The sequence below is a fragment of the Triturus cristatus genome, chromosome 9, assembly GCF_964204655.1.
Source record: "Triturus cristatus chromosome 9, aTriCri1.1, whole genome shotgun sequence".
NCBI lineage: Eukaryota > Metazoa > Chordata > Amphibia > Caudata > Salamandridae > Triturus > Triturus cristatus.
In genome coordinates, this window is record NC_140592.1 from 271,218,816 (window position 1) to 271,243,569 (window position 24,754).

At 47.0% G+C, this 24,754-nt stretch overlaps 1 protein-coding gene across 4 annotated transcripts in view; it reads right to left on the minus strand.

The window, feature by feature from the left end:
* Positions 1-24,754, minus strand: part of LOC146797742 (cyclin-dependent kinase 17-like) — a 655,932-nt gene that overhangs the window by 269,486 nt on the left and 361,692 nt on the right. For all 4 annotated transcript variants that reach the window (XM_085624901.1, XM_085624900.1, XM_085624902.1 and 1 more), the window contains 2 exons: positions 5,243-5,299; positions 4,181-4,295 (listed from right to left, as the gene is read on the minus strand). In XM_085624901.1, coding sequence (XP_085481027.1) covers positions 4,181-4,295; positions 5,243-5,299 — 172 coding nt within the window. The remainder of the gene's footprint in view (positions 1-4,180; positions 4,296-5,242; positions 5,300-24,754) is intronic.

A 24,754-nucleotide genomic window follows, 5' to 3' on the forward strand; every position in this document is an offset into this window, starting at 1 on the left:
CACAGGTTTCTACAGTTCAGGTGGTGGGATCATGTATACGAGTTCGCCATGCTTCTTTTCCATCTCTCTTTGGCTCCTTGGTGTTTCACCAAGGTGCTCAAGCCTGTGGTGGAAAATCTCAGAGCGAGAGGCCTCTGCTTGATTATTTACTTAGACGATCTCCTAATTTTAGATTAGTGTCCAGCAAATCTGATGAGACAGTTACAGATGGCACTGGATCTGTTGCAGGGCTTAGCTTTTGTGGCCGCAACGGACTCCTTCCAGGCTGACAACATTCCTTGGGTTCGTCATAGATTCAGTGGAGAAGACCCTAAGCCTCCCAGCTCGGATCACAAAGATGCGCAGGGAATTGAGGCAGACATTGTCCAGACCAATGACCTCTTTCCGCCAGGTGGCACAGATTGTGGGGCTTCTGTCTGCGTCTATACAAGCAATATTCCTGGGTCCTCTTCACTATAGGGCCCTCCAGCATCTCAAAGCTTTTCACCTCAGTTGGGGCCTGCAGTAGTCTTAGCGGATTCTGCTTACAGAATTCAAAGAAGAGATCAGATGGTGGCGCGACCACATGCAGGCGTGGGACAGTCAGGCCATTTTCGGCTCAGACCCGGACATAGTGATAGAATTAGATGGGGAGCCAGTTGGTGGGGCGGGTGGGAACTCCTTTACAGGAGGAAAGTGGTCCATGGACGAACTCTTCCTCCATAACTGCCTGGAGTTGATAGCAGGGTCCTTTGCCATCAAGTGTTGGACGAAGGACAAAGTGGGCTGCAGTGCTTTGATTCCCAGCTAGACTAACAGCTTTCCCAGGTATTTCAGCTGGAAGTCAGACCTTTTGGCATTGGCCACAGATGCTTTCCTAAAGGACTGGGCAGAAGAGTCGGGGTATGCTTCCCCCCCATTGCAATGATAATAAGGATGTCGGCTCAGATCTGAAGGCAGAGGAAGAGAGTGTTGCTGATCAGGACATTTTGGAGATCTCAAGTGTGGTTTCCAGTTCTTCTGGAACTTTCCTGGGATTTTTCAATCCTTCTAACCCGCGTTCCAGATGCCCTTCGGGTCCTCTGGGCGATCATCACCTGTTAGTCCTTCAGGGCCTCTTGTCCCTTTTGGCTTGGCGGATTTCCGTTGATGCTGGAGAGTCCCAGGCCTTTTTTCAGAGGCCGAGCTAATGCTCTCGGCAGCCTAGACGAATAGAACAAACAAACGTTACAGATCTGCTTGGGCCAGATGGGTCAGCTAGTGTCTTGGGAACAACCAGGATCCCTAGGGGTGCGAAGTGGTCTCTGGCTGCCCAGGGTTTGGCATATCGTACAGTGAATTCCTACAGTTCCAACAGTTTCTGCAGGACATCTTCCTATTCAGGGTTCTGTGGGGGAATATCCATTGCTATGCAAGTTGATGAGGAATATGCTTGGCTCTTCCACCAGAGCCTCGGCATTCTTGTCTTTGGGACGTTAATAAGGTCCTGAATCTTTACAAAGCCTGGCAATCGAACAGGTATTTGTAGCGAAAGGACCTGTTGGCAAAACTCGCCATGCTTTTATGTCTGGTGTATTGTAGGCAGATGTGAGATGTGAGAGCTTTGGAAATCTCTGGGAGAGTTTTTATCCCCCATGAGTTTTCCATCTATATACCCGGCAAACAAAGACAAACTCTAGAGTGAATTCTTACCCAGCTTTCGACAGGGCACTTAAGTCGTGTGTGGCAAGGTGACTCAAGGCTTATGAGAATATAACTGAGTTCAGTCCACATGGGAAGCGGCAGTTGTTAATCTCCCTCAAGAAACCTTTGAAAGCGGTCACTCCTTCCGCCATTGCTCGCTGGATCCGTTGGGATATGCAGGAAGCGAGTATTGATATATCAGACTTTGGAGCCCATTCGTTAAGAGGTGCAATGGCCTTGAAAGCTTTTTCTCTTGGGACTCGTCTGGAGGACATCATTAATGCAGCGGACTGGTCATCCTATTCTATATTCAAGCATTTCTATTTCAAGTCTTTCTTGGATATGACGTCTTTGGTGGCGGATAAGCTCATAATCCTTGCCTCCTGTCCTGACATAGAATATAAAATATCCTAGTAAACATAAAGAAAAGTTTTAACTCTATTAAGGACATGGAGGTGAGGATTATTCCCACTCAAATTTCCTGAGGCTCCTTGCTTTTCTGCCCAATATGATCCCAGTTTGGCAGTTCTTTGTAAGGTAGAAGTATTTTGAATTTTTTTCACTGGGGATACAAGTTGGTGTTGCGTAGTGAGACTGTTCAAGGTTTCTGGTTACTCTTGGTTTGACGGTCATCGTCTACTATCTCATTACCTGTTTGTAAGAATTTGTAAACGTTCAATTTCATGTGGGCCTATTTTGGCTTGTTTCTGCTGCGGAAAATTCTAAAATGGAATAAAGGATAACAGACTAAAGCTTCGGGTGCAGTCGAAAAAGCAGATGTGGTTATGGACAGACAAGCCTTCATACTGTAGATTGGCTGACCCTGGGTGACCTGTTCTGGGCATCCTGGGAAAGATAGTCTTTTGTTGTTGAAGACCGTTGGAAATGGAAATAACAGCATAATCCTCGCCTCCGTGTCCTTAATAGAATAGAAACTTTCCTTCATGTTTACTATGAAATTTTAAATTCCCCTACACATATTATTCAAAATTATATTCCATTGCGTATCATGAGGATCTGGCCTGGTGCTGCTTCCCATTTGTGTTGAAACCAACCATTGGCTGGGAAGCACCTTGTAAGAGAAGTTAATGAATCCTGAAAATAAGATGGGAATAATCTGTCCCATTATGCACCAGTTTTTCTAAGTGGACGAGTGACAGCTGCCTTAGTCTCTGGGATAGTGCTCAATGCATTATCTGTACATACCTGAACCTTTCCTTTTACCCTATGCTATAGTGTGCCTTAATTTGTTCAAAAATATTAGCCTGTTTAACAAGTAAGTCGCCTATCTTTGTGCAACGTGTCGTTTTTTCAAAAAAACAAATTTTTATTAAGTCAGCAGATAAGACAGCCACATCGTGAGCAGGAGAAATACAGTTAGTTTTGATCAGAATTGTACGAATAAGACTGGTGACTTTCATATGACATCTACAAAATACGCAAATAAACATTTCGGGCTTGTAAACAGCAGCCCATAACTTTACAACCAAGTGTGCCATGAACAATACAGTAATCTGTTTAATATACATTGCACGCCAATTCCCATAAAATGCAGGCCCCCGTTTTGTCTCTCGTCCCCCTGATCTATCATCCAGAAGTTTCCAAATCAGTAATGCATGGTGGAGGGGGTTCTAAAATAAGACCTCGAAAATCTGCTCAGCGTTTCCACATTTTGAAGTGTTTCTGCGGGCAACCCCGTGCCTTGAACATAGGTTGCTCCATGCTCATACACCAATCGAGACTCGCCCTCCATGTTCCCAATTTGGGCGGAGCTGGGTCTTTCCATGCCCTACCTATATCCCTAAGCAACGTGTGTTTTACTACCTTTGGAACACATTCTCTGACCTTCAACATTTTCTGGCAAACTTCACATTCATTCAATGTGCATGAAGAAGGCAGACCATTCATAAATCATGCGAGTCTGAGGCAGCCTTCACTTTCATCAGGAGGGGCACTTCATAAAGAGTGACGGTATAGCGAGAACATCTCTCTCTTCAAATTTGTAAAAAGAAGGTGGAAAAACTTCAGGGGCATATCAAATGTTGACAGAAGAAAGAAAAACCGTAACTCTGGGTACAAGCCTCACAAAATTGGGTGACAAAAAACGAGCATTACTCTGAGAACTTCTCAGAATGCAAGTGGTGAGCCAACGGCCAGTACTTGGCATGCTAGGAGATGGAAATGTCTTGCTCTTTAAGGAACAGTGCATATGTTCAGTACTACATTACATTCAGCCTACACTGGCTTATGTATTATCAAAAATAAATTGAATTAAGATTTTGGAGAACAAATAGCCTTCTAGACACTTGAAAGTTTGTCTGCATCTGGGAAAATGCCGTTTTTTTCACCTCATTGTCATAGAACTCTTACATATATTCTAAACTTGGAATTTACGTTTTACAAGGACCCAGCACTAAGGTAAACTATCAGTTAAGATCCTATGATGCTGAACTAACATAGCTGTGCTAGCAACATTTTCCACATAAATGTTCTGCAAACATAAGCAAGAATATCTCACCTTCTCTGATGGCTGTACATGGGGCACCTTCTTCATGCTCTAGTCGAATCTCTTTCAATGCAACCAAATTATCTGTCAGTTTACTTCTGCCCTTGTAAACTGTTGCATATGTTCCCTGTTGAACAAGAAAACACCATGGCAAGTTTAGGCAATGAAACCTATGAAGCAAAACTTTACGTCCCTTTACTTTCTTGATAAATAGGTTATGAAGCTACTTTCATTTGGTGCCAGTTAGAGTTTCCACCTTACTGGAATCAGGCAAATGAAGAAACAATGTTAAGAGACCATGCTTTTGAAGAATACAAGAAACAGAACATTAGAAATACAATGCAGCTCAAGGGGCACACTACAGATCAATTATCAGAAAAGAGGATTTAACATCGCTCTGTTATGTAGTGCACACAAGGCTGCTCTCTCCTCATAGTGTGAAATGGTTCACTCATTGACAGCTGTGAAATACTCCAATTTTTGTTTTGCTTGATAGTCCTCTATTGATTTTATTGAGGCATTTTCCAAAGCAACAAATATGACACCTTGTGACCACTTCTGGGTGCTTTCAAACATAGGTTTAATGCATGTTGGGAGTAGGAGAACGGACAGAACAAAGAAACTGTGTTAGGTTAGTGGGGTGTTAAAGAGGGTATCAAAGCTGAGTAAAGTATGTATGTGCCCAGTGTGGCTGCAAGATTGGGGTCTCGGGAGAGCACAGAGCTCAGAGTTGGGTGGCTATGGGACGTGGAAGATGCATGTTGGTCCAGGAATACTAGCTATGGTACGAGTATACTGTCAGTGCCATGAATCATTAGGATTTTTCCCTTAGGAAGTTGTTTCTTAGCATCCTTTTTGAAAATTAGGTAACTTGAGACCGTAATGAAGGAGTTACTTAGGCAACTGAAGGTTTTTTGTCCCCATGTTTGTTTAATTAACGTTTGTTGAGTGATTGCCATATTCTCACACAATGTTAAAGCACATACATTATAATGTTATATCGACATCTTTACTGATCTATTTTTAAGCTATATGCATGCAGGAATACGTACATCACTTGGTAGAATTACTCACCTCCCCCAGTTTGTCAAGTTTGATGTAGGTCTCTAGTTTTCCAAAACCAATTTCTGACTGAAATAAAAACAATTTGGAACAGTTAGGGAAACATAATTTACATAAATTATAACTACTACAAAATGGTTCTATCAGTTTTACAATCGACGTAGGAACCCCTAAAGTTATTTTGAAATGCTCTGAAATACTGAAATAAACTAATTTATCACAATATCCTATAAATGTTGTAGAAAACAGGTTCTATTCTTATGAACAGGCCTGCTGCGTTATGAGAACCAATGGCCAAAAAGACATATATTCCTCTGTAGCAGCTATCGATAACATACCTTTCACAACCACTTCTAAAGACAACGGAATGAGAATCCAGTCACACATCTTGCAATGATAAAAATACAGATTTGCAAGTAAGCGTGTTGAAAAGATTAATCCTGGGGAAGATTTTAGATGTTGCATATGCTATATTTGTGCATTCAGCTCAAATACGATTGAGCAGAACATTGCATTGTTTCGTTTACTGCTTAGGAAGCAAGAAGGCTCCTCGCCTCATTCATTGGGTATAAGAAAACAGAGACCCGATTAAGTGACACAGAATGATAACAGAACATTTCAAGTGCACGGGCCTAAATTACCCTACTTATCGTACAAGTTACTTACCTTCAATAACGATGTATCTGGTAGACACGATTCTAGCCGCAGATTCCTTAACGTAGAATTATCCCCAGGCGTGAGACTGGATCCGGATTTTTTTTGTCACAGCATCTCTGCGCACCGGGGGTGACACCACGCGACTCTGCCCTGACGTTGACGTCTGCGAGGTCGCATAAGTCCCACCACGGCGTGCTGATGTCAGTTTTCTTCAGAGAACTTTTCCACGCCACAACGCAGAGCCATCACAAACACAACTGTGAAAGTATGGGAACAGTGTGCGAAACAAATCAGTGAAACAGAAAGGGAAGAAGCGAATGGTGAGGAACAGCACCCATTAGGGACAGTGCCAAGCGCTGCGTTACGGAAAGTCATGGAAGGGAAAGAACAGAGCACCGCTCTGAGAAGCAACCCTGCAAAGCGAAGGCGATATCCTCTCTGGTGACAGAAAAACATGTGAAAAATGTCGTAGCAGACGACAAAGTCTGCAACCCCAATCTAGAACAGTGAAGGGCAACAAGTCCGGAACAGAGGAGTAACGACAAATTACCCCAAGACAACACCATCAAGGAGTGTTGTATCCCCTGTAAAGAACTAAAGGCTGAGGCACAGCCAAGAGACCCCAACCCAGAGGACTACAGGGGAGTCAGAAACCCCAATCAATGAAGCAAGGGAGAAGATTATAAGTAGGCCCTACACTGGAAAACCAGGGTGTAGGGATGCAGAAGTACACATGAACCTACCGTCCAATTACTAGAAAGGAAGGAGTGGAACAAATAAACAGAACAAAGCATTCTGCCAAGGAGGAAGTGAAAGAGAAGACAAAGCCACCCAGAGGGAGGAGAGTTCAGAAGACCAGCTGAAAGGTCCTCGCAGAACGGGGAGGAAGGGCAGGCCGTGAAGGAATCTGAGGCTAGAATCGTCTCTACCAGATACATTGTTACCAAAGGTAAGTAACTTGTACATCTGATAGACACTACTACCCGCAGATTGCTTAACATAGAATAGATACCCTAGCCATACCCAGAGGGGAGGAGGGTCTGCGAGAGAACCTCATCAGCTTGGAAGAACACAGGGCCCCAACAGGGGATGTGTCATGGGGACAAGAAGGATGGCCCAGCCCCCACCAAGCAGAAGTAAGCAAGAACAAGGACAAGGGAAGGGCAGGATACCACAAGCCTACCCGAGGGGCAAAGGGCATCCGCCAGAAAAACCCAGAGGGACAGACGGCACCGAGAGAGTACCAGAGGAAGAAAAGAACCACCCGCAAAATCCAAGGAGAAGAGGTGGAAAGGAGGCAGAGCTCGCCTCAGGAGAACGAACACACACAGCGAAGGGGACAGCTGAACGGGCATCAGCCCGAGGCAGGGGACAAGGCAGGAACGGCCCCACAGCCGATAAGTGCAGATGTGAGAAGGAAGACACAGTCGCGCAAAGCTCCAGCAAAGCAAGGGTCAGGAGCACACGGGTACACACCGAGGCCCACGGAGGTGGACCATAACTACCAGGCGTGCGCAGCAGGCCGCTGGTAAATACTATGAAGTAGTGTGCCCAGAACAGCTGAGCGCAAGACGAAGACAGAGGCAAGGGAACCCCAGAACAAGCCCCAGAGAAGGACCGTCCCAGTGGCACAACACGGCCCACGAAGAGATGTGGGACCGGCCAGAAGATAAGGAGGAAAAGAATCCCCCCAAGAAGCAGCCAGGACGGGGTGGGGGCGGGGGGAACGAAGCGGCCCCCGGGAAGCGAGAATATGTAGATCAGACCTAAGCTGTCAACCAGAACACAGGAGAACACCAGGAAAATCCTAGCCCCCCTGGAACACAAGGCAGAGGATCAGGCCGAAACGTCGGAAAATAAGGTGGAAACACCAAGACACGACACCGTAGACAGGATGACAAAAGTCGGTCTGGCGATCTAAAGGCTGAAGAGGGAAGGCAAAATGCACAGAAGCAGATAGCCCGCAGGAATAAAGGGCAAAACGTACGATAGACAAGCCCTGTAGAGGAAGGATAGAAACACCATTGGATACTGAGCAGGACAGAACCTGGAGCAGCGCAAGCTGCGCTAAGGCGGAAGAAAAAAGACCACACCAAGCGGTATACAGTGACGCCAGGAAACGTGAGGAACCCGAGAATGTATCCACACCCGCTCAGCTTAGGACAGAGCTATACAATAGCCTACAAGTACCCCACCTAGGGTATGACACGTCCCAAAACAAGAGGGGAACACCTCTTAGGAAAACCCGCAGCAGAGGTCAAGAACATAAAAGACCTGTGGGTATCACCACAGGCGGCTTACCAATCAGCCAAAAAATACACAGATGGTCCAACCTGAGGACCTATACGTCTTCATTAACAGCCAAAATTCACACACCACAAAAGCTGAAGGCCTGTACCAGCAGCCAAAAGTACAGAGGGGCCAACTTAAGGGCCCTGAAGGCATTCCAAGCCACACACAGCACACAGACGGGCCAACCGAAACACTAGGCTCAGAGAGAAAGGTGGGAGAAATGCCTCCCATAAGACACCTGAGGACCGACAAGCCGAAGCTTACGGAGGGGGAGGAGGAGGACAGAGCCCCGCAAGGAGTCGTTGAATAGCGGAGTCCGCGTGGGTGTTAAATAAAAGAATCCCATCAAAAGGCAGGTCAAGAAGACGCTCCCGAATATTCTCCGGAAAGACGCTATTCCGCAACCAAGCATGGCGGCGGAGGGCCACAGAACTCGCCATAGCGCGGGCGAGAGAATCAGAGACATCCAAGGCCGAACGGAGAATAAATGCAGCTAACTCCCGACCATCCAGCACATGGGGCCGCAGACCAGCGCGGGCACCTTCGTGGGGGTGCGAGACAGAAGGGACTTCGCGGAATCCCATAGGTCGGAGGTAGCCCTGGCCAACACACAGTGTGTTGAGCGCGCGCAGAGCAGCACTTGTGGAAGTGAAAATGTTACGCCCCCAGGAGTCCATCCACTGGGCCTCCCTTGACGGAGGGAGCAACACTGAAGGTAAGGAAGGAAAAGCAGCCTGCAGGACAGGGCTCTTTGCAGATGGGTGGGAAAAAAGGCAGACTGGATCGTGCTGTGCAGGACGGTGGCGGTGGAGGAGCGGCTGAGGCACCAGATCCCCCGTAGCAGGACACCCCCAGAAGCGAGTTGTGGAGTGAAGCTTCAAATGGAAGGAGTGGCTCCCCTCCACCAGAGCCCTGGTGGAGAACCTCCAACAAGTGGGACGTTGGGAGGGGAGCGACCGGGTTGCCCATTTGCAAAATGCCGGTGGCCGTGGAGATGGCCCGGACAAAGGCTACACTCGCTTCCGTAGAGCGTCGTGGGGGAGAGAGCTACTGTTCCGTGGGCAAAGGCTGCAAACTAAGCCGCCCGTCCCCGTGCTGAGGCTAGAGGAAGAAACGGACAGCCCCTGTAGGATGGAAGACCCATGGACGAGAGAGGGGCCTGAGGGGTCTCCGGAGAAGGCGGAGAAGCCTGCGAGGCAATCAACTGCAAGTGCTGTGGATGCGGAGATGGCATAGAACCCACCCTGGAAGCCGCTGGGGAAAAGGCAACGACGCGGCGTCCAGTCTCCGGTGAAGAGGAGACAAGGAGACGGCAATCCTCCAGAGAGGAAGGGACATCCGGAGAAGAGTTGAAGATCTGACGTCGGTACGGCGCCGGGGAGTCCGCTATGGGCACCGGTGTGTCCTCGATCGGCGCCGAAGTGTCCACCAGGGGTGCCGAGTCGACCTCCACCACTACGTGCCTCATAGGAGAAAGGAGCGGGGTCGGTGCCGAAGCGGCCAATGAACGGCGCCGAAAAGGCACCGGCTCGACCTCTGACGAGGCAGCGCCTGCGCAGAGAACCGAGAGGGACTCGAGAAGGTGCCCCGGGTCCCGGCCTCCACCCGCGGCACCGCCAGGGCCGGGGAGGAAAGCAGTTGGCGCTGAAAAGGTGTCGGCTCGACCTCCGGTAAGACAGCCCCCTGCCCAGAGGACCGAGGGGGACTCGGGGACGAGCTGTGAGTCCCGGTGACCTCCTGCGACACCACAGGGAACCGCGTGGGGTTTTGCGGCGAGGCAGGGACACCGTGGGTCGAAGAGGGGAACCCCGTAGGGCCGTGCCTCGACGACACCACACCTCCAACACCTGAAGCCAAACTCATCTGCGCCGGGGGTGAAGCCGCCGGCGAGTCCGCAGAAGGCCCCGCGCATGGCGAGGGATCTGCGCATGTCACATGAAGAGGAGGGGGGCCCAAAGAAGCCTGCAGAGCCGTAGCGTAGGCCTTCATTTGGGCCCTGGTCGCCCCAATGCCAGGAAACGGCGGATAGGTTGGCGACGGGCGAGGGCGCACGTCCTGAGAGGAACCAGCACCCTCTGCAGAAGGAGGACAAGGCCTCGGTGGCAAGCTGCAGGACTTACCGGCGGGTGAACAACGTCCATGGGGCCTCGGCGAAGGACGATGCCGCTGCCGGAATCGGCGGCTTCTGGACCCTTCCGAGGTAGGGAACGGACGCTGTGACGAGACCGATCTGGACAAGCGGGCCAAAAGCAATTTCATCCAGCGCTCCCGCCGGGACTTCGGCTTGAGATGCTGACAAGCGTCGCAGTCCGTAGTATCATGGTGCTCGCCCAAACACCACATACAAATAGGGTAAGGGTCTGTCGCCGACATCAGACGAGTACAAGAAGCACACGTCTTGAAACCCGAAGGCATTGCACACTGTTCCCAACGCAAAGGCGTTAAAAGAGGTCTGAAAACAGGTCAAGGGAACTCACTCCGGATCCACGTTGCACGAAAAGAAGGAAACTGACGTCAGCGCGCCGGGGTGGGTCTTATGTGACCTCGCTGACGTCACGCCTGTGGACAACGTCAGGGCGGAGTCGCGTGGTGCCGCCCCCGGCGCGCAGAGCTGCTGTGGCAAAAAAAATTCTGGATCCAATCTCACGCCTGGGGATAATTCTACGTTAAGGAATCTGCGGGTAGTAGTCTCTATCAGATCTTGAAGAAGTCTGCTTTATAGCAATCTCATAACGTTTGGGCAAAACAGTCTACCAACCAACGAAAGATAAATTTCACGCTTGGAACAGATCTGCTGAGGGTTTTACTTAATTGTTCTACCTTGCGAAATCCCCTGTAATTTCACATTTGCTGTTCAGGGTTGTTTGCATGGTTCACCATAAATCGCTTTTCGTGATTAATCTTTAGCACTGCATTTCCTTTGTTTCAGAGAGCTACGAAGTGCAACTCTTCAAACTATTGTTGGTTTATTACTGAGCTTCGCAGAAACAAAAACAAGCATTGGCTTAGCCAATAGGTCTCGCCTTTGGGACCTTATAAATGTTTAGCAAGAGCTACTGGCTTTCCTTAATGTTTATAAGCTATGCTGTACAGCATGGTGACTGCTGTACAGCATGTTGAAAAGTGTAATAAAAAAGTGTTCTAAGAATTTTTGTTACCTTATATATAACCAAGAAGACATTATGTACAACTGAACAACCCTATTAAACAAGCTTGTTAAATATAGACATTTATATAATGATTGCCCTACCACGATGCATGCACGCCACCCCCCCCTATATAAACAGCCGCAGCCCAGAGGTCTGATGACGCATGGACACACAGAGACGCGCGTCGAGAGCTGGTGGTGCGTCTCCGTGATGTGTGTCTGCTAGGATGTCTGCTGTGGGAGGTGGGTACTGAGCAGCGAGATCTGAACATCAGATCGAGGAGTTTACCAACACCTGGCTTCAGGGGATATAAATACTACACCGCGGGGACCTCTGGGAAGAGGGTTGCTCCCAGAAATGGGGGTAACGTGGTGTGCTAATCTGCACTTGTGATGGAAGCACATTGGTCGTTTCTTTGAAAACACACACAGACACGCACACATACATACTCGTGCAAGTAAAAACACGCAGAAGGAAACAAACACTTCTATATCCATGCACACACAGACAGGCACACACACACTTGTGCAAGAAAACACACATACTTGTGCGTGCAAGCAAACACACACACACACACACACACACACACACACACACACACACACACACACACACACAGAAGCAAACACTGACACATGTAGAAGGAAACATGCAGTTCTACTTCATGCTCACACAGACAGGCACACACTCCTTCACATATATACTCGCACCTGCCCCACCCCCCCACACACAGACCCCCCCCCCCCACTCACGGAAGCACACACAGATGAGGGCAGGGTGGGCATTCACATAGAGCCCAGAGACCCAGACAAATCTGCTGAACATGTGCGTCGGTGGGAGGGGGCTCTCAGCAGCGTGGTGGTGCCAGAGGAAGGGGTAAAGGGGGGGGTAAGCCAGGTGCACCCCTCCCCTCTGCTGCCAGAGGTGCACAGAGGTGCTGAGAGCGCAGTGAAGGGCCTCTCAGAGGCGCTTAGCAACGAGACCTGATCCGGCTGGAGAAAGGGCTGGGATGAGAGGGTGGGGTGGGGTCCCCCTCTGCCGCCGCACTCTCCATCTTGAGGCCCCCCTCTCAAGACTTCACCAGTGAGGCCCCAGCGCGTGTGTGGAGTGTGTGGCTCCTGTGCCGCCCCCGTCTGCATCTGTGTTTAACTTTGAGGCTGTGTGTGTGTTCACGTACGTGTACTCCCCAGCCTCTGTGTCTGAGTACCTTTCAGACTGTTCATACGAGTGCGTGCGCAGTGCACACGAGTATACTTACATCACCGTGTGTGTTTACCTTTGAGTGTGTGCACGGTGCACACGAGTATACATCTCCGTGTGGGCTTACCTTTGACTGTGTGCACAGTGCACACGAGTATACACCTGTGTGTGTTTACCTCAGTGCATGCACAGTGCATACGAGTATACATCTCAGTGTGTGCTTACCTGTTTTACAGCCGAATCGTGAAAAGTACAGAGAACAGGATGCTATTCAGGCTGGCGAGTCAATGTTGTCCTTTGAGATCTGCAGCTGGTGCATCAACCCTCTGGGCTACCTCACCAGGCATTGACCAAACACGTACTGAGGAGTGCAGTATGTCGAACAGAAAAACACCAAGGTATGTTTTATAGCTTGCCTACACTATTGAGGAGCTATGCCCACTTCAAAGAAACAACTTTGTTTTTTCCACATAACTATGGTTTGCCGCATTTTCCACATTTGACAAAATATTGAAGTAATACTATAAATAAGTACCGCATAACACAGCATAATGTACACTTTCTTGCCACACAGTCAACCATGCCATGTAATTAACCCCCCCCACCCCGCCGCATAATTCTAGTGGCTCAGACCATAGCGAAGCAAAGATGTAAAGGACACAAAGGCGAAGTGTCCCACAGTGCCCGCCAGTGGGGCATGAAGGTGTTCATAATCCGCGCTCTGGCAGTCCTGGGTCTCCTTGCAGATGGCACCGAGCGGAGGTCCCAAGTGGCAGTGATGAATGTTATTTTAGCAGATGTGTGTGAAAAGCAGCGCTGCAGCCCTACAAGGCAACAAGCAGCACAGACCGCCCGGTGACGGTGTGGAGGGAGCCTGAAGGAGGGGTGGGGGAACCTGGGGTGGGGGTCTGGCAGGGTCGTGAGCCTGGCTGGTTGCGCTCAGGAGAACAGAAAAGGCTGCAAGAGGGTGGGGGCAAGAGGGGTGGTGTAGGACAAAGATATGAAGAGAAGATGGCGGATGACAGTGAAATGAAACGGAACACTCACCGTCGTCCCGAGTTTCAAAATGTAATGTTAGCAGACAAAGACAATCCGTGATGGGGCCAAGGCAAGTGAAGGACAAAATCCAACTAGCGGACCACGTTCGGGAATTACTAATCACCAGAAGATCCGAAGTCAGGCTGCGTGATTAATGCCCGTCCTGCACACGCTCCCCGCGGTGCGCCTCGCTGAGGGCACTCATTTCTGACTGAAAAAAACACTGCTGGGCAGGCTAAGGGCAATAACTTTAGTCCCCAGGCAGAGCCGGGTGTGCGTGAGAGGCACCAGCTTAGACAGACGGGGCTCGGCCCAGCCATGACTCTCGGTAATGATTCCTTGGCCTGTCAGCTGTCGGTAATGGCCGGGGTGGAAGAGTTGTCGTGCTGGTTCTTACTGAGCGCCCACGTTAACGAGCAGAGTCTAGATAACAGAGAGCAATTTGTGCCATAATGTCAGACTTGTGCCTGTGCAACATGAGTCCTTGCCGTTCAGTCAATGAAGGAAGCAATAACAAGCCCAGGAAAGCGGCGTGAAGGTAGCGTGATTTCTAATACATGCCCAATCGCAGAGCCGGACTGGTGCGTAAATAAAGGAAGCAATAACAAGCCCGGGGATGCGGCATGAAGGCAGCGTGATTTCTAATACATGCCCAATGATAGAGCCGGACTGGCGCGTGCACACGCACACTAAGATAAGAAAACGTTTACGACGAACGGAAAGCAGGAGAGCCAGTCCAAGTGGGCCATCCCAAAAAGCCAAAGGGAGACAACATACAAAGCTATTTTCCAATGGCTGGCCACCGTTTACAATAAATGGTGACGCCAGCCAATGGAAATGAGGGGTGGGGCTTAAGGCCCTTTTGTAAAAGTAATCATCTGCATTAAATCTCGCCGAGCGAGCTGAGCATGTGCGCAGCAACGCTAGGAGAGACCTAAAAAAGAAGGAACATAAAAAATGTCTTCTAGTTTTTAGGTCGAGGGACCGCCCGGTCTGCCGAAGGCAGAACCGGAAGTCCGGAGATCTTATGATGCTTAGAGTGGCTATTTAGCCCGCCTCTCTTTTTGCCTCTCCTCCATTGGCTGGCTTCCTAAACGGAGGCCAGCTATTGGAGGAGAGAGCCGGCCCTCCAAATAGGCTCCGTCTTTTTCAGATTCGGGGGCGTGTTCCGTGCTCTTCTTTCCACTTTTTAGCCACGCCCTTTTTTAGGCGTGTTTTTCTCTCCTCCGGCCAATGGCAAGAGGAGAGAAAAGAAAAACACGCCCCCGAATCTGAAACCGCCGCTGCGTTTCTCCGAGGCATTTCTGCTTCGCCTCGGAGAAAGGCGGCGGTGTGTGTTTTCTTTCCATAGATGCTCGCTTATCTCCCTGCCTTTCTGTCCTTCGCCCCCCTACTCTCGTCTCTTGTTCGGATTTCTTTTTTTTTTTTAACACAGACATTAAACTCTTTCCCGGTTCCATTATTTTTTTCGGCGCCTCAGAGTAAGAAGCATTTTGTAAAGGTAATTACAACGCAATTACTCGAAAACAATGAAACAATTTATACAACACCGTGCCCACCCGTCTGATGCGCTTCAGCGGCACTGCAACAGGGTATGCCCTATAGGAGCAATGATACAATATAACTACGGAACTCTCAAAACATATCGTGTAAACGCATTCAGCGTCTGACTGAACGTTATTTTGAATCTGCCAGCCTCAGATATCCAACCCAAAATGTCCCCAGCCCGAATGAGTTTTGTTTTCTCTTTTAGTGAGGCGTTTGAGATGTTAATGCCTTCCTCTGTGTGGGGAGGAGGACTTATGGCCCCCGTCACCTAGCGACGCGTCTGTCCCGCTCCCAAAGACACCAAACCAGGTGGGTGCGCTGAGGGCTCTGCTTCGGCAATGGCACGCCCCATCGGCCTCGTCGCCTCCTCCCCGAGCCGGCCTCTGGCTACAGGCTCCAGGGGCTCCCCAAGCTGGCCTCCTCCCACGGCAGGCGGAAGTACACAGTCACCGTGCGCCTAGAAGCCAGCGGGGAGCTGTTCTCTGTCCCCGGGTGCAGCCCCCAGACCCGGCTCCGGGAGCTGAAGGAACGGCTGGAGACCATGGCCGGGGTCCCGGCCGAGCTGCAGAGGCTCAGCTACCTGGACTTAGGTGGGATGTGGGGTGGGGGTGCATGGGCGGGGGAACTGTACTGTAGGATCTGTAGGTAGTAGGGTCAGTGAGGTGTTTACCAGGTTAATAATTATGAGATTGCTCGTAATTTGAGACGATTTAAAAGGAGGTTTCAAAACCTTAATGCGGTGTAGAGTGATCGTCCTATGTTACACCCCCCCCACCCCCCTTCTCCCCATGGCATAGTGTCCACTGGACACAGAGCACTCGGGGTGTTCGGTGCCCGGGGACAGTAGCATATCTGGCCTACTTTCATAGTATGCGTTCTGGTGCTGTACAAGCCCCCCCCCCCATACATGTAGGCATACATGTCCTAAAGTGCAAAAGAAAAAAGGGATTGGATGCGCTGAGCTATTCTCCGAACACGGCTCTAGCGCCTCTTCGGGGCTAGTAAGCGCTATATAGGTACTCCATCACACCATACTGTGCCATATTTGGGGGCTACAGATCTCCGCCAGTGCTCTCCACAGTGTGACCCTGTACACATCATGATTATTCGCAAAGTTACACCGTACACTGGCACCTACATACAATAGTGGCTTTTGCATAAATACTGCATAGTTCGTAAATTACGACTGAGATTCGCAGAACTTCAGATTTAGCCCTTGGTAAATTGCCTGTGTTGTAAACTATGCGTGCATCCAGCGAGGCCGAAATTATTCTTCCCACGAAACCACTTTGTGGAGCTAGTCATTACCATGTCTAAACTATTCCGGACAGCATCGATTTGGCAAAAACAAGAGAAGGGAAATCTTTAAAGGGTACAACGCTAAAGCTAATTTCTCCACTAGAGAGAAGTGAGCACGCACGTCAATGTGCCTGCTGTGACACAAAACGGACAAAAAACGGACCGCTGGTGCCAGGGCACAAAACAGAGCCCGATAGAGACCCGTTTCAAGGCCCCATTTAAAAAACTGCCGATGCTCTTCACTGGTGAGACCCGGCCCTCTTAAAGCCCTCGCTGTAGCTTATATGTGTGTGGGAGGCTCTGTGTGTGTGGGATGCTCTGTGTGGGGGTAACTCTGTGTGTAGAATGCTCTATGTGAGTGGTGGGGGTAACTTTGTGTGTAGGTTGCTCTATGTGAGTGGCTCTGTATGTGTAGGTGGCTGTGTAGGTGGCTCTGTGTGTGTAGGTGGCTGTGTGTGTGTAGGTGGCTGTGTGTGTGTAGGTGGCTCGCTCTGTGTGTGTGGGTGGCTCTGTGTGTGGGTGCAAATGCAATAGGTCTCACATTGGAGAGTGATTAAGCTATTGACATTGTAAATAACAATGCCGTTTCTTTAAATGTTTTTTTTAAAAAAACATACAAGAAAGTCATGAGCAATGCCAACAGCTCTAATTTTAACAATGCCGAGACCATTGCATTGTAAATGCTTGTTTATCCTTGCAATGCTGGCAACTTCTTCCTGCTTCCTGTTTTTATGAATTATTAAAAAAATAGCAAAGGACTACCACGGATTAGTCCAAAATGTTCAAAACAGAATCAACACTATACCTTATATACTATTTAGATTATAGTACCTTCTGTTATTTTATGGCACTGCTTTTCGTTTTGTGTATCTCTGGGATTGCCATCATTCACGTGTGTCGTTTCTTGATGTTTGTTGAGTAAAGGTAGTAGACTTTGTTCAATGATTACCTTAGAATTGGTCTGTGTGGGTTAGTTTGATCTCGGTACAGATCTTTTTAGTGTCCTGTGTATATGAGTGGATTGAATGTAAATAGAAGGGCCCCCTTCGACTAATAGGCGTTCCTCTAGGCAGGGAAAAATGAGAATGCAAATACCTAGGGCAACTCACACATGGTTAAAAACAAGAAATTGATTCGTAATTTGCACATGGAGGGACAAAGAAACAGAAATTATTATACAAATACAAAAATTGCTTTTATTAGGTCAAGACAACAAATATGAATACGAGAACCAACAAGATTATCCACAGACAAACATCAATCATGTCCACATTCACTCTAAGAGACAAACATCAATCTGTGCAGTCAAGACAGAATAAAATATAAATACACAAATAATATATGAGACAGAATAATTAGTTTAAATACTATTAATTTCTTTTCTAAAATGATATTCAATCTATTAGATCTACATGAGGTATAATGTTGTCAAAAATGTTAAAAGGCCATGTTCTATTGAATGGTTAGTTCAATCTGATAAATAATTTGAAATTCATTTCTGCATCAGTAAGTGGCTGCAACCCAGATGGTGTCCATGAATACATGAATGAACGAATGAGTGAGTAAACGAAAGAATGAATGAATGAATGAATTTCTAACTTGCTCAGCTACTTGAAAAGTGTCCCAGCACTAGACTTGCACAGCTAAACTCATAGACCAGCCTACAAAATGAGAGAAAAGTGGGTTTTGAGTGCTTTCCTGAATATCGATTCTTGAGAAACAGCACAAAAGTATGGAGGAAGCGGATACCATGCTTTGCTGGTGAGTACCGAAAAGGAGCATATGAAAGAGATAAGTTGTTTGTAAACATGAAGAATAAAAGCAGAATCTCTCGTGCAAAATTAGACACACGAAAAAGCAGTTAGAAATAGATTGTAAAATATATTACAGTTTATTACAAGTCAGAGTAAAAAACACGCAATAGCTCAGAATGTGTAGAAACATGCAGATAGATTCTATCTTTCTCATAATTGCCTAAACTGTGCAAAAAAATTAGATGCTGCTATACGTATCTCTTTGGTGACACATATGTGTTCTAATGTTTTTAATGTTGGAATAATAGGGGATTTAGTATTATTTTTAGGTCTCGCCTGAGCCAGCGCATGCGCTGCTCTGGTGAGACATTTAGTGAGTGGGCTTTAAAAAGTCGACCACAGCTTTCTGTGTGGCCTAGAGCGTGCGGTTACGCACACAGTAACACGCATTCCTCGCATCGCTCGATCAGGCGCCATCTGGCTTTCCTCTCACTTGCTCTCCCAAGCGCGCGCTTCAATGCTCCTCCCCCTCCCCAGAGCGCGTCTCGCGGCCGGGCGTCTTGTTTACTTTGATTTAAGCTTGTTTGCCTTGCCTTTGCTCTTTATTTGCAGCATTAGTTTCCGGTTTCCTCCTGTTCTTCCTTCCTTCTTTGATTTCTTTTTTCCATTCTTTCTTTCATACCACTTTCCTCCATCTTCCCTTCTTTCCTTTCTTCCTTCCTCTCGCTAGTCCATTCTACCACCCTACTCTTAACATCTCTCACCCTTGTTTCCCTCCCTTCCTTTTTAGGTCTCACCTGAGCCAGCGCATGTAATCTTGTTGATTTCAGCATTCCACAGAGTGTTTTCCTTTTCACTCTCCCCCCCCCCCCCCCCGTCGCCTCTTCCCCTTCCCAATAAACCCCAGCCAGATCGCCCTCACAGCCAAGCATGCTTTATTTAAACACTACAGAGTCCATCTTTTTGCTCCCCCCACCTCACGAACCTGCAAGCACTTCTCCTTTCAATCCTTGTATTTTTATATAATTGAGACAAATGTTTCAAAGCGCTTTACATGAGCACTAGTTCCTTTACAGAACTTTGCACAGAATCACAGGATGTAGAGCCTCCGCTGATACTCAAACCCGATTCCCCAGCTTTAAAGTCCGGCCAATAGCCATTACTCCACATCCTGTCCCCTGTCTTTTGTTTTTGCCATTCTGTCAGTCACTCTTTTTTGCCTGTCACTCCGAGAGGAAAGAACAGTTGATTCAGGGCCGAGACCTTCATTCGTGCTATAGAAAAACGCAAAACTAAGGATGAATAATCTGGTGAACGTACATCGCGCTGCCTAAAGTATCTACAGCCTAAAAGCTGCCATCTGGGCGCATTTTACGCCAAAGATGGTCACAGAAGCTGCATCAGAACTCCTCCCCCCATCAGAAGATATCAGGCACACATGTACACACTCCTGAAGGCTTCAGGAAGATGACAAGTGTTGCGGAAAATACATATTTGGGAGCATTGGGATTACATGATCAATCAGCATCACCACAACATCCGTCAGCACCACCACAGCATCAGTCAGCACCACCACAGCATCAGTCAGCACCACCACAGCATCAGTCAGGGTCAGCACAGCATCAGTCAGGGTCAGCACAGCATCAGTCAGGGTCAGCACAGCATCAGTCAGGGTCAGCACAGCATCAGTCAGGGTCAGCACAGCATCAGTCAGGGTCAGCACAGCATCAGTCAGGGTCAGCACAGCATCAGTCAGGGTCAGCACAGCATCACTCAGGGTCAGCACAGAATCACTCAGGGTCAGCACAGAATCACTCAGGGTCAGCACAGAATCACTCAGGGTCAGCACAGAATCACTCAGGGTCAGCACAGAATCACTCAGGGTCAGCACAGAATCACTCAGGGTCAGCACAGCATCACTCAGGGTCAGCACAGCATCACTAAGGGACAGTACAGCATCACTCAACAACACCACAGCATCACTCAGTGCTTCTTACACTTTTTAATTACAACTTCTCAGCATGCTGCACAGCAGCCACACTTCTCTACTGCACAGCTCAGAAACATTGGCAAAGTCAATAGCTCTACTTAAACACTTAGAATGGCACCCCAATGCATAGCTGATAGGTCTCGCCTTTGGGACATTAGAAGTGTTTAATTATCTAGCACAATATCCTTAATTGCACAACATCAAGTGTTGCTAGGCTAAACACTTATAAGGTCCCAAAAGCGAGACCTATTGGCTATGCCAATGCTTGTTTAATTTATGTTTCACTCATCGCAATGTATCTATGCATAGATTATGATTTTTTCCATGCGGCACAACGGAAGAACTTTGTGTACTGGCCATACAGAGATCGGTGATAGTTCTCAACTAATGTTTAGGAAAAAATCAACAGTTCTATGGAAACATCACAGACCCTGCTGCTAACTCTTCATAGGACGACGTGGCCTAGATCGAGATGAAGGTAGGTTTATTCTGAAGATATTCAGTATTTGAATTTTTTTTTAAATACCAAATCCTTGGTTTAACATAAACACGACTGAAGAAACAAGCATTGGCATAGCCAATAGGTCTCGCCTTTGGGACCTTATAAGTGTTTAGCCATGCAACAGTTGCATAACTAAATACTTATAAGGTCCCAAAGGCGAGACCTATTGGCTATGCCAAGCGGCCGCGAAAGTAATCGTGGTAAAGCGCGGCACGCGTGCCCGCGCACATGCACTGTAGCTCTAGGCTGGCCTGGTAGCACTTTTTGGAGCCCTCTCAATAAGTCTCGCCAGACCAGCGCATGCGCTGGGTCAGGCGAGACCTAAAAAAGGAGGCCACCAGGAACTGGCAAGCGATAGATGAAATATACTTTTTTAATAACAGAGGATGTTGCCACCCGCCTCTCCGTGCTGAGAAGTCAAACAACGTTAAGGCAGAGACATAGCATCCCTTCCCAGCCCCTGAGAGGTAAGGGAATGGGCGCGCATCGCAGAACACAATCGCTGGCTGGGCAGACAAAGGTCAGATCGGTAATACAGCAAGGTCTCTAGGTGTCTGATCCATAATGCCATGAAAGAAGGGCCCTGCCACTCTCTGCCTGCCGGGGGAAGGGGCAACGAGGAAACTGGTTTGATATGTTTCCTGTTCTCCGAAAACCGAAGGCATTGGCTTTGCTTCGGAATGAAACAACTTCATAAAAGTGGCTGAGAGACAAGGAACGGAATTTCAGAAAGCCTACGCCTCACAAAATGTAGTAAGGCAGCGGGGCAAGAGTGTAGGAAAGCCCCCACTTTATCAAGGTCAGCAAGGGTCAGAATAACTTGTTTTTGTATTGCCCTCAAGTGTGATATGCAGGTCACAAGATAAAAGCTGAAGCTAATAAATATTAGAGGAAAAAGATACATAGCAAAGCTGTGGGGGTCGCTCCAAGGGGTGCCAAAGTGGAACAGAAAGAAAAAGAAACGATGGCAATGACAACAAGGGAGGGCGAGGGTGAGACAGGCAGGGGAGCGAGAGTAGAGCAATGTCAACAAGCGCGCACAACCACGCTAATTACAAACAGATGGCCCCTGCGCGCCGCTGCTCACTCCCTCAAAGTGGATGCCACCACAAGTACGAGTGCTTGAAAAGAGCAGATCGATTTCTAAAGGTCATCTCCTAGAGCATCGCTCGACCTAAAAATCAGCAAGTGAAAAGTAACCTTTTTTGAATGTAGGAATGCCTTTGAGGTGTGAGTGGACAAATCTGTAAAAGCAAAAAAGTTATTAGAATCCTTTTACAGGGACAAACCTGTTCGTATAGGACTGTTTTTTGCCTTTATATTACAGATATATGTGTTGTGTATGAGAATTTTAAAAAGTCTATTTTTCACTTTATGACAAAGGATATTAATATGAACATTATTTTAGTAGTACGTATACGAGTGCTGTGGTCTCTTAGTGTGCTGAAGAAAATCTTTCTCTTTAGTAATATCTTCTTAAAGCAAGTGTGGATTCAAAAGAGCATGTACTACACAAGATTTTCTGGTTTATTAGTCAATCAGTGTATATTAGAAATCTAAAGAACTCCCACTACATGGGGAACTATACTCCCATGTAGAGAAATGAGCAGTCTACATATTGGATCAAGGCCAGGGGGCTGAACACTCCTGTGTGGTGATAATGGGTACCTCAATGATCAATTGGGCATGGTCCAATGTTGTCAGGAAAACAGGCAGAAACCTGCATCAACTAATCGGTGATAAACAAACCATAGAGAAATCAGTAGCCACCAGTTTGCATATCTTGGTAAAGGTATACTAGAAGATAAACAAGAACCGAACAGGGAGACAACTACCTTATGAGGAAACAATTGACCTTGAAATAAAAGATATTTGCAAGCTTGGAAATCTTGGCTTTTAAACTAATAACTGCAGGCATTCAGATAGGATGTATGTCAACTGGGTTTCAAAATGCTGAGCTATGGATAGAAATACCGAGTCAAACACTGAACAGTAACCCACAGTCACTATGTCTCCCACGGTAAACCAGTCTATGAGGCTCAACAGCATTAGAGGCAGGATCTCTCCCAGCCAACAGAGCTGCAATGAATACACCAAACAGTGCTCTAAAGTTATTTAATACATAAAAAGGCGTCCGTCAAAGCAGGAAGACAATGCATTTTTACTGCTACCTACAAACCATTTTATTTCTTTCTACCAACTTATATATCAATATTACTCAACTCCAGTTAACACACTATGTCAAAACTGAAGAGGAGGAGAGGCTGAACAGATCCAATCAACCTTGATTCAATTGTGGGACCCTCAGGTTATATAAGACATCTATGCAGTGGCAGAATGTATCTAGCTTCTATGTCATTATATTTCTGGTGTTTAAAAAAGCTGGCCCAATCCACCAGAGAAAAAAGAAAAATTGTCCTCTAGAAGCCAATACAGCACTGGTGTCAGATACAGGCAATTCAGATTTAAGGCAAAACAAATATCAGGCAGGAAGATAATTTTGGATCATGTAGAAGGCAGGCCATATCGTAAGAAACAAGAGCTATCATAAACTGACCATACTTGGAGAACAATATAGTAGCCATTTGAAGGCAGACCTGAGCAACATATTCATAGCAAAATAAAAGAATAATAGCTTGAACAAATCCTAAGAGATGCCCAACAGAAAGGAAAGCTCCAATCTAGCTCCCATCCTAGGCCAAAAACGTACAAATTAAATACATAAATACTACAGCAATACTTAAATGCGCTCAAACGCCTGAATCCTTGAAAGAACTATTGGCAACAGACGACCTCTAGTGTTATGAATAACTAGATTTATCACTGCCCAGTGATCCTTGTTACACCACCTAAATGGATGGGCTTATCTGGGATGCAATTATTTACCTGGTATCATAGCGGAGTCATAACAGGACATAAACTGAGTCCACTCCATACGCTAAGTAAGACACCAAGTAGTCAAACTTTCTGTCCAGTTGGTAAATTCAGAAGAGCCAGTCTTTTGCAGACATCTGCTAGTACATCCATTTATAAAGCAGGCTGTGTCTAAGACCTAATACACAAACAACACAAAGCAACTACCCATACAGCAGATACTACTAATGGAATCCCAGGGCCAGTAAGCTAGTGACCGGTGATTGGAGGGGGGCATGAACTTAAGTGGGGCTAGACTGATGGTGAGATCAACGATATAGGTGTGCTTGAGGAATATGAAAAATGATGCCATTTGCACGTGCTCCACTCTTTGCTTTATATACAAAACACAACAATGGTTCCCTTGGGAGAAGTTTATAAGTTTAACCTTCTAAAGCCAAAGAACAAAATGTATTACATTACTCATCCATAAGAGATTAAATAGCGTACTTACTGTAAAATCATAACAATTAGACAACAACATATGCAATAGTTGTTCCTGTAAATGGTGCAGCTGGAGTGATTATAGGTGTGCGGTTGCTATTTACAACGGACAATCCATCAACATTGTTGACTGAGTGGGGAAACTATTTCCAAACTAGATGGCTCAAAATTTGAATCAATGTTAGATACTACACAATTTGGCAGTAAACAAGGTAATACATCGATGTTTTAACCCATTGTATATAAAATGCTGGTCTTCATCAGGACAAAGAAAGAGGGAGCAGCCTAAGCAATTGAAAAATAATACAATCCATTAATTATGTGTATATTATCAAATCTTTTTGGTAATCTCTTACCTCGCTATGACGGAAATTCATGTGTGAAATCTCTATGTCTAAGTTGCAAATCTGAGGATACTAAATAGCACAGTACAAACCATACATGGTATATGAAACACCTAAAGAATTACATTTATTTAAAAAGGTATGCACACGTTTTTTTCTTCGAATTCACTTGCATGTACTCATACACTTGAGTATACACATAAAATAAACTTAAGACCCTTTAAGTCCTGTAGGACTCACTGACTCCTTAGCCCCTTTACAGAATAAACATTACCAAGTAGCCAAAAGGTGCTCTGCCTGCTATTATTATTATACGGTCATTAAATAGCTGCATACATCTGGAAGGCAATACACAACACCAAGTCTTAGAAACTTTAAAAGATAAACTGCTGGG